This window comes from Mustela erminea, chromosome 19, assembly GCF_009829155.1.
Source record: "Mustela erminea isolate mMusErm1 chromosome 19, mMusErm1.Pri, whole genome shotgun sequence".
Lineage (NCBI taxonomy): Eukaryota > Metazoa > Chordata > Mammalia > Carnivora > Mustelidae > Mustela > Mustela erminea.
The window spans coordinates 14,848,359-14,858,785 of NC_045632.1; the positions used below are offsets into that span (position 1 = coordinate 14,848,359).

At 57.0% G+C, this 10,427-nt stretch overlaps 1 protein-coding gene across 2 annotated transcripts; it reads left to right on the forward strand.

Moving 5' to 3' along the window:
- The first annotated feature begins 679 nt into the window (after positions 1 to 679).
- Positions 680 to 3,759, forward strand: SERTAD1 (SERTA domain containing 1). 2 transcript variants are annotated; one of them, XM_032323431.1, is made up of 2 exons: positions 680 to 813; positions 2,692 to 3,759. In XM_032323431.1, exon 2 carries the CDS (start codon positions 2,692 to 2,694, stop codon positions 3,403 to 3,405), a length of 714 nt encoding a protein of 237 aa, XP_032179322.1. In that variant the 5' UTR covers positions 680 to 813; the 3' UTR covers positions 3,406 to 3,759. The 2 variants fall into 2 exon arrangements, with proteins under 2 accessions (XP_032179322.1, XP_032179323.1); XM_032323432.1 differs by lacking the exon at positions 680 to 813 and adding an exon at positions 1,054 to 1,163.
- The last annotated feature ends 6,668 nt before the right edge of the window (positions 3,760 to 10,427 follow it).

Here is a 10,427-nt window from a genome sequence, read left to right on the forward strand (position 1 = left end):
ACCGGAGACCCTAGGGGATTAAAACACTTGCCCAAAGTCGCAGAGTTACTTAGGGAATGGAGCCCGGGATGTGACTCCGGTGGCTCCACTCCTAACTCCGCCCACTCCTCCTCCCCCTCCTGTAACCGCCATTGAGTCCAGCTGCCCGGCATCTATTTGCTCAGTGTGCTACAGGGCTCTTACAAACACAACCTTATTTTAAATTTTCTAACTTTCAAAACATAGGCAAGAAGATGCCCATTTAACAGAGTCTGTATGGCTCAGAGAGGTCCAAGATCTTTTTCCAAGATCGCACACCCAGTGAGCGGTGAGAATGTGAACCCATGCCTATCCGGCTTAGAGTGCAGACTCCTGTTAGGGATAGGCCTGCAAGGAGCTCAGTTGCTGGGTTTTGGCAAGTCTATGGGAAGGTGTGCGGTCTCGCACCTCGAGAGGCAAGAAACACCGGACCCCTCGCCCGCCGCCCAACTGTCCCGCCTCAAAAAAAAAGCCAAACCCACCTGGCCGGATAACCCCACGCAGTCGCGGGGCATGCGCCCTGAAGCCACCCTCCTTCCCCTCCGAGCCTTCCTTCTACAGGCTCCGCCCATCACCGTCCCAGGCCAATCCCCGGGTGGAAGGCGGGGCCACTACAGGAGTGGGCGGTAGTTAAGGGGAGTCAGGAGCCCGGAGTCGTGAGCCGGAGTCAGAACTGCGTCTCCCGACCCAGGCGTCGGTTGCTGAAGGAGAGCTCTCGAGCGATGCTGCCGTCGCCGCTTCCTGATTGGTTGCGCGTGGATCCCTCTTCGTTCTGATTGGCAGCGGGTCAGCTAGGTATGTAAATGAAGTAAAGGGGCCTGAGGAGAGAAGGGAGACCCGCGGCGGGGTCGTTTGGCAGGTTCGATCCCCGGGTCCGGCCGGTGAGCACCAGGGCTGCCCGGCATCGAGATGCGCGGGCTCCTAAGTGCCGCCCGGCTGGGCTGGGTGAATCACGCCGCAGCCCGGGAAGGGGGCGGAGGCGCCGGCTCTCTGGCTCCGGCTGCGTGACTCACCCGCCCCCGCCGCCGCCGCTTCGGGAGGAGCCGCCTCCACTGCCTGCCGGAAGCGAGCACGGGCCGAGAGGGCAGAAGAGCCCTCCGGGGATCCCGACCCGCACGGCCCTGGGAGGCAGGCAGGAATGACAGGCAGGACGTGGGGGCAGTGTCGAGGATCCCGGGGTCCCAGGGGCCGGAATCCCCGGGGAAAGCCGTCCTGGCGCCTCTAGAGGGCGCCGGGACCAGGGGGAGGAGTTCGGGTGGGGGCTGAATTCCTGCGGTTCTGGACTCCCGGGTCTTCGGAAGGAGGCAAGGACCGTTTTGAGTAGTGTGAGGGGGTCAGTCTTAATGTACTGTTGGGCAAGGGCTCGGGGACTGGACCTTGCAATCTACCAAACTCAAAAAAGCAAGTTGGGCCCGGGGTCCGGAACTCCAGGGGCCCCTACCCCGGGGAAAGTGTGGGTTTTTAAAAGTTCTCTCAGTGACCCCCGGTGCCCGTCAGGATTTCCCAGCAAGCTCTGTCTACTCTGCCTCCCAAATAAATCCTGAATCAACCAACTTTCTTCCAAGACCACTGCCAACCACTTTCTTCTCCAGGCCACCATCATCACCCGCCCCAGAGTGCAGTAGCCTCTGAGTGGAGCTCGGGACCACGTTCTTCTGTTTCCCTTCCTTCCCGCATTATCTTCCTCAAAGCAGCTTAGGGGGATCTTCTGGAAACCTAACCAGTTCACAACGCCACTGTATTCCCTGATCAAAATCCTTCAATGACACAGTGCAGTCCAAACTCTGCCTCTGCTTGTTCTCCAAATCCCGTCCCATCCTGCGTCACTCTGTGCGCTGACAACACTGGTGCTTTTTATTTTATTTTATTTTAAGTTCAAGTTCATCCAGCCTCCAAGTCTTTCTTTGCCTTTGTTGTTGTTCTTTCTTACCTGAATGCTTTCCCCTTGGTTCTTCCGTGGCTGACTCCTGCTTGAGGGCTCAGCTCAAATATCACCGCCTCCCAGGAGCCTTCCCAGACCACTCTCCAGAGAACCTGCTAGTATCTTCCTAGCACCATCTGTACATTTCCTATATTTATTTGTCTGATGGGTGGTAGACACTTAATAAATGTCAAACTATGTGAAACAGCTGCTTTCCCCCGGGGTTAAAAAAAATTTCCTGAGGGGCGCCTGGGTGGCTCAGTGGGTTAAGCTGCTGCCTTCGGCTCAGGTCATGATCTCAGGGTCCTGGGATCGAGTCCTGCATCGGGCTCTCTGCTCGGCGGGGAGCCTGCTTCCTCCTCTCTCTCTGCCTGCCTCTCTGCCTACTTGTGTTCTCTGTCAAATAAATAAATAAAATCTTTAAAAAAAAAAATTTCCTGAATATTGGGTGCTTCACCTGGTTTGCTAAAGAAATATACTAGCTATTCAGAGTACTTGTTAATCAGAAGAGTTACAATGTATTAGGCACTGTTGTAAGTGCTTTTTTGTACATTATCGCGATGATTCCATAAAACAACTCTTTGAAGTAGATAACTATTATCATTCGTATCTTAAAGTTTCCCTAAGAAAGCAGAGGCTCAGGAAATTAAATGGCCTGCCCAAGATCACACCTGCACATCAGTTATCAGAGCCTGGGTTTGAACTTCACGTTGACTTTCTATAACGAATGACTGACTCCTCCCTCCCTGCAGATGATGCTGAGCAAAGGTCTGAAGCGCAAGCGGGAGGAGGAGCAGGAGAAGGAAACCCTGTCAGTGGACACCTGGTGGCTGGATCCCAGCCTCCCTGCAGTGGCCCAGGCCCCCCCACCCGCCACCTCCAGTTCCCTCTTTGACCTTTCGGTGCTCAAGCTCCATCACAGCCTGCGGCAGAGTGAGCCAGACCTGCGGCACCTGGTTCTGGTAGTGAACACACTGCGGCGCGTCCAGGCATCCATGGCCCCTGAGCCGACCCTGCCACCCGTGCCCAGCCCCTCTGCGGCCCCTTGTGTGGCTGACAGCCTGCTGGCCAGCTCCGACGCCGCCCTCTCGGCCTCCATGGCCAGCCTGCTGGAGGACCTCAGCAATATCGAGGGCCTGAGCCAGGCCCCCCAGCCCTTGGTGGACGAGGGGCCCCCAGGCCGCCCCACGGGGGGATCCCCACCCAGCCTGGGTGCCTTGGACCTGCTGGGCCCGGCCACTGGCTGTCTGCTGGACGATGAGCTTGAGGGCCTGTTTGAGGACATTGACACCTCTATGTATGACAGTGAACTTTGGGCACCAGCCTCCGAGGCCCTCAAACCTGGCCCTGAGGATGGACCTGGCAAGGAGGAGGCTCTGGAGCTGGATGAAGCCGAGTTGGACTACCTCCTGGACGTGTTGGTGGGCACACAGGCCCTGGAGCGGCCGCCGGGTCCGGGGCGCTGACGCCCACAGCGGGGATGGTAGTCTGGTGTCCCAACTGAGCCTCGTGGCCAGACCAGCTCTCCTCTGAAAGACATAGCTGGTTTCCCTAGAACAGAGAGAGAGGGGCTTTGGAGAGAAGAATCCAGTCCTGAGTAACTCCACCTCTGTCCTCTTGTCTAGGACTCGTGAGGGGAGGCTGGGGGAGACTGGGATTGGCTGTGGGGATGGGAGGACAGGGCCTGGTGGTTGGAATGTGATTTGGACCAGGCTCTGTGGACTGAAACCCCAGGGGCTGGAGCCTGGGAGTCTTTTCCCTGATGTGGGAAGAGACCACACCATTTTGTGGAAATTAAAACTAGTCCTGGGAAATTTCAAGTCTGTGTGCTTTGTATCTGGACTAAGGGCGACATAGTAACTTCCAGCATTTAGTGAGCAGGGAACTGGGCACCTGGCACAGTGCTAACCCTTGCCAGCCCCCGAACAAGATGGGCGTGATTACTATCCCCATTTGACAGCCCAGAAACCTGAAGCTCCAAGGGGTCATCCCTTGAGGACATGGGTTTCAGACCATGAATTTCACTGCTTTATATTGGTCTGAGAAGCAGATGGATTAGCTCTGGTAACTGGAGAAAACTCCCCAGAAGTACTCAGCCAGGTTTCCCTGGTGTGCCCAGTGGGTACATAATGGGGGGGGGGGGGTGAGCCAGGCCACTTGAATCTACCTCTGTGTCTTGGGGCTGGGGGCAAAAGGGAGCTTTCAGAATGAGCCAGAAAGAAAAGCCCAAAGCTGGAGGCTGGACAGAGTCTCCCGAAAGAGCATGGAGAGCTAGCTCTCCAGGAAAATGGGGAAAGACAAGGAGACTCCAGCAAGTTTATAAAAAAAAAAAAAAGAAAAAAAAAATCCCCTCAGGGCCTCAAATCCGCATTTGGGCAGAGGATAGGGCAACTTGGAGGGGGGCTGCGAAATAAAGCCACCCGGTTTAGTGGCTTGACAGCAAGGCAGGCAGTCCTGCTTTCCTTCTAGAAGAAACCCAGGCCCCCGCGATCCGGGGCCACCTGCCCGACTGCTTATGTGATCCGGCTGGCCTGAGCGCCGAGTGTCTGTGCCGCCCCCGCTGTCCAGCCGCATTCCTGGCCGGGCTGGGAGGGGCCGCACACTCAGAGGCCTGGCACGGGACCCAGGCGGCGTCCTTCCTGGCGGCCGTGGGGGCAGGGCAGCGCCCGGGGTGCGGCGGAGGGGAGGAGCACAGTGAAAGCTGCGGGGGGTGGGGGGCGGAGGCAGGGCGGGGGGTGAGGGCCGTGAAGAGCAGAGGGCCGGAAGGTGAACTGCCAGGCCCACTGGGCCTCGAGTGGGGAAGACGCCAGCGAGGGAACATCAAAATCGTTGGGCCCCTGGGCCTACCCTCCGGCCGGAAGCTCCAGGGAGGCTGAAGCTGGGGTGGAACTGGGGGAGGCGGGCAGCTTCGGCGGCCCCTTGGGCCGGGAAGGGGCGGGCAAAGCGGAGCTTCTTGGAGGAGGAGAGGAAGTCGTGCCCATTTCTGGAAGTGGCTGAGGCGGCCCACGGAGGCGGAGTGGAAATGGCCCGAAGAGAGCTGGGGCGGTGGCTGAGGGTCTTCCGGGTGCCTGACTCCAACACCTGGTGACTTCAACTCCCGGGCAGTGGGACTCAGACTCGGTTTTGACCCGGACCCAGACCTTGGGAGTTCGGGTGTTGGGCTCAGCAATGCCCTCTGGTGCTCAGTCTGAGGGTCGGAGATGCCACTGCCTTAGGTTCCCTTCAGGTCTGTCCAGTGGTCAAGGAGTCCCCCAGTGTGGGGTCAGCAATGCGCTCTGTTTACGACACTCTGGGAGCCTGTTTTTGATGTCTCTGTGTGCCAAATTGGGGGATAATCTGTGATACATGCTGGTGCAGACAGCCTACCCATCTGTCAACGATGCTCCCATCTGCCCCGGTGCCTGCTTGGCCAGCGATGCCCCTTCTCCCCAGAGCCTCTGCAGACAGTTGCACAGGTTGTGCACTAAACATAAATTCCATATTTAAGGGGCTACCGTGCATGTTTCAGGCATTTACATATTTACTACAACAGTTTCCCAGCAGATGGAGGTCAAATGCCTTGGGGAAGGGGCAGGCCTTTTGCATAAAAGCACCATATGGGCTAGATCAGTCAGTACTAGTCTCTTCCCTCTGGCACCCTCAGGTTTATGAGCAGCTCAAGCCTGAGGGCCTACCCCACTGTCCCCTCATCTGATCCCAGATGATTGTGCAGGCTCCCTGGCTCAAGTGTGCCCCTCCGCCCTCAGGCTCAACCCCAAGAGGCCACAGGTCCTCAGCCAGCAGATTCCAGGGCCCACACCATTCCTAGCTGAGCCACCAGCCCTGGCACTGGTTTTCCACAGAGCCTCTGTGTGCTCCCACCAGGACACTCCCCAGGCTGGCTCCCCTCCAGGGACTTTCACGGGGACCCCCTCCCATGACACACACATCCTCTCCCCTTGGACACCTGGGAGAGCTGTCCTCCTCCTTCCCTCCTTCCCTTCATTCCTTCTCGCATTCAGCAAAGATTTATGAGTAACAACTGTGTGCCTGGCCCGAAGTAAAAGGCAAACCATGTCTGTCCTCTGCTCTGGACCCTCCGAATTTATCTCAGTCCTCTGAGATTTGAACAATTCTGTCCCTTCCAAGCCTCGCCTTCCACCCCTGTCCCATTCACTCACTGAGCGAATCCTTATGGAGCACCTACAATGCTGGCCAGGGAAATCCGATGATGCTTAGTCAATGATTATTGACCCAATGAGACTTTGAGCAGATGTGATGCTTGAAAGCCAGACCACCTACCTTTGAAACTTTGCTTTGCTGTTCTGCAGCTGTGTGACCCCAGGAGAGGCACTTCACCTCTCTGGGCCTCGGGAGCTCATCTGTAAAGTGGAACAGCAACAGTGCCCACCTCCAAGGGCTGTGGTTCCGGGGAGGGGGCTGTCCCAGGCAGAGGGAAGAGCACAAGCAAGGGCTGGGATGAGAGGGACCTCACAACATTTTCAGGGATCTGGAAGCTATGGGTTTGGCTGGAAAGAGGGAGGAGAAGTGAGGCAAATCATGGGGCTGGAGGGGTCTGCAGGGGGCCAGTGCACAAGGGGCCCTGGGTGAGGGACGTTACTGCTAAGGCACGAGGGAATCAGGAAGTACAGGGATCCCTCTGGCTGCCACGTGGATGTGGTGGCTCAGAGATGAGACTGAAGGCTGGGAGCCTCGAGGGGAGGCTGGGAAGGGACATCACACCCCTGGCAGGGTGGTTGGGAGGACGGGGAGAGGCGCTTAGCAAGCCAGGAGGACAGGTTCTGGAATTGATGAGACTCGATGGGGCAGGGGCCTAGGATGAGGCCCAGGGTTCTAACCAGGGAACTGGGGTTGGCGGAGACTGTGGGGCTGCCCTGGGATGGTGACTGGGGGGACAAGCAGGTCTGGGGTTGATGCTAAAGCCAGAGAGGGACACAGCGGGTGCAAGAGGCTTGGGGAGAGGGAACCAGGAGAAGGCATCCAGATTGCTGGGCCAGTGGGATTGGAGCTTGGTAAGGGAGGGTAGGAGGCTGGAGCAGGTAGAGAGGATGGGAGGGAAGAATGGAGAGATCAGCTGCTCTGTTGGGGACCCAGCTGCCACTTGGCTCCTAGTGGGTGGGAGAGGGTTGTCCCTAAAGATAAGCTTCGATACCACCCCCCTCCCACCCCCCTCCCACCCCGTCCCACAGGATGTCCTGTGTTTACTGAGGTGACCTTGGCCGGAACCGGGATACTGGTGCCACCCCCTAAACTCAACTTCCCATGGCCACAACCCCCTGGGGGAGGGAAAGCAAGAGAACGCAGAGCGACAGAGAAAGAGAGAGACAGAGACAAGGAATGAGGACAGAGAGTGGAACAGAGTGGTAGAGAGACACACAGACAGACACGCCCTTCGTGACAAAGAAGCTTCCTTTACCTGCTGAAGGGTGACCACAAAACACAGCCAACAGGGCAAAAGCCTGAATGTTTGTTCCCAGTCTCAGAGCCCACGTTCAAGGGTTCCTGTGCTCTGAGACACAGAGAGAGACAGAAGAGCGCCGTACCAGCCTCCCTTGTCTGGCTGACCCCGAGCAGAGAGGTGGATTTTCTTCCCAACTCTAGCCTGGGCTGTAGTCAGACTTCCAACCTCGACTACTTAAAACTCTACAGACTCTGTCCCTCCTGAAGGCACAAGGCAAGCAAGGCTCTTAAGACGAAGTGTCAGCCCCTCCTCACAGGCGCTGCTGAACATGGGCCTCCCCTCAGCTTCCCCTCACTCCTTCCCATTCACCGATTTCTCAAAGGGGCCCCTGTCACAGGCTGTTCCCTCTCCCTGAAACCCAGCATTGATCCACCACCTGCCCAGCAGCCTTGCATGAATGCCTATGTATCTTTCAGGTGCTGGCTTAAATGCCACTTCCTCCAGGAAGCCCTCCCTGCCCTTTCCGATAGTCCCAGAGTGCAAGGCTCCTCTTGCTGGCCTATATCTGTCCCTCATACTCCTTAAGTCAGTGTGAATTATATACTCATTTCACTGAGCACTTCTTGAATGCCTGCCCCCATACCGCGCCCCCCCCCCCCAACAGCTCACAAGCTGTGAGCCTTGTGAGGCCGCAGTCATGGTCACTTCCATGATAAAACCCAGGGATGGATAAAGAAGAGGTGTCTGTAAATAGCTGCTGAATAAATGTATAAAATAGGAGGAGATATAAGCAAGGCGCATATTTGGCCCTGGGGACGCAGCCATTAATGAGGAGTCAGCTCTCAACTTCTAGAAATTTCACATGTGCTGAGCTCTCTCTGGATTCAGGTCCTGTGCACAGGCTATTCCCTCTGCCCGTAAAACTGTTCTCTACATTCTCTTGCCTGGTTCCTGTGGGTCATCCAAGTCTCAGTTCACATGTCTCCTCCTCCAGGAAGCCTTCCCTGACCTCCCTTGCAAGGCTGGAGCAGGCACATTTCCTGGGGCTCCCCCATCAAGGCCCTGACATTTCTGACCACGACTCTCTCATCACAATCGTCACCATTCTGGGTCTGTCTCCCTGTTAGACTATGAACTCCGCAAAAACAGGCCCGGGCTGTCCAAGTCACACTGTGTCCTCGGCACCATCCAGCATAGGGTTGGACACCCTACCAGGTGCTCATGGACTGCTGACCTTGGATAAAGACCGTTGCCTTTCTCCCCTCTGGTACTTTGCCTGCATTTGCCCCTCTCCCTGGAAGCCCCTTCCTACACATTTTTTTTTAACCTGGCTCCCTCCTTCTCAACCAATCAGTTTGACTTCACATGTCATGTCTTCCAGAAATCCTTCCCTGAGCCTGCCCCCCCAGGATAAATTTAGGTCTGTCAGTGTCCCCAGTGCCCGGCAAAGAGGCTGCCGCCAAGGGCTTGTGTTTGTTGAGTGAATAAACAAACACATGAATGGTTGAATGGATCAATGAGAGAGACAGAGAGAGTTCGCCAGGGTGAGGGTCTCCTCAGGCCCATCAGACGCCCTGATCACACTGTTCCTTGCACCCTTCCCAGGAGAAGGGTTGTGGCAGGGACCTGGCCACACCCCAACCCTTGGTGGCTGCCAGGCCTGGAAGGCATTTCCCAGAGCTCAGCACATTCCTGCCTTCCCTGGCGGCTGAGAGTGGGCAGGGGGCATTTTGGAGAGAAGGGGGGAGGACCCTAGCACTCTGGGATCCTGCCAGCCTGCGCTTGGTCCCTGTGCCCTCGGGAGTAGGCCCCAAGCTTTCGGTGCAGGGTGGGGTACAGGTCCCCAGAGGGGCTGGGGGGCTGGTGCAAGGAGCAAGGTTGACAACTGAGGTGAAGGCTTGGTGGCCGTGTCTGGCTCAACAATGGGACAGAAGCTGCTGACGCGTGCTTTGGGGGTAATCCCCAGTTTCATCCCAGCTCTGGCCCCAGACCGGGACTCAGAGAGCTGGGAGCATCGGAGCCAGCAGCCGGGTGGGCGCAAAGGGCATGTGGGAATACTTGTGCTCCTTTTGCCGCCCCCCAGGGTCTGGTGAGTCAGGGCAGGCTGGGGTTGGGAGTCAGGGGATCAGGGTGAGGCCTGGTGGCCTTGGTTTGGGACTTGGGCAGGTCTGGCTTCAAAGCCTGTTGCTACCAGTGACTTGCTGCAGGCGACCTTGGGTGTCACTGTCTCTGAGCCTCCTTGTCTGTTACATGAAGAGGACAGAAGAGAGCTGCAGGGTCTTTGGGGCCCCGCAGAAGTGGGGTTGAACCCCAGCTCTACCACTTCCTGGCTGGGTAGCTAAATACTGGGCATAATGTGCTCACCTTGAACCCTGGATCCTGGGAGCAGAGCTCAGGGTGCCCAGTATAGTACTTAGCCCATGACAGATGTACCCCCAACATGGAAACTCCATGAAACAGAGAAGTGGGGCTCCTCCGTGGCCAGCCTCACTCAGGCCTAAAGATTCCCTCACCCAGCGACAAGTCTAGCCAGACCCCTAATTTGTGTGAATAATAATGCAAAATTCTTAGAAGTGGCACTCACTTGATGCCAGGCTCTTAGCCTCTTTTAATTCCTGTCATCTTTGCAGCAACCCCATGAGGTGGGCATTTTTATCATCCCTGTTTTAGAGATGAAGAAGAAGAGACCCAGGAAGATGCTGTCAGGCAGCCGGCAAGTGATTAGGCTAGGACTTGAATCCAAATGGACCAAAAGAGGGAGCGTTAGGACTTTATTTTAGGGGCCCCAGGAACCAGCAGGACCGTCCCTGGGTCTGGAACCAGGACATAATGCTAGTCGGGTGATCAGCCTCCAGCCTCCAGCAGCAACGAGCAGGTCTCTGGAACAGAGGCTCCAGCAGAGGTCTCAGTCCAGGCCAGGGCAGCAGCTGTCTCTGTCCTCTGCCAGCCTAGGCTCCCCACCCGCTTCCCGGTGCATGTAAGCTGGGAGAGGGGGGATGTTTGTTTCCCCACCACCCACTCCCTGGTGATGTCATGCCTCAACAGCCAATGGCTGGGGGTCTCCCCACACTTCCCCCCTCCCCATTC

What these genes read in the sequence shown, in the direction of transcription:
- SERTAD1 (XM_032323431.1), top strand. Translation starts at nt 2,692, where the DNA reads ATGATGCTGAGCAAAGGTCTGAAGCGCAAGCGGGAGGAGGAGCAGGAG.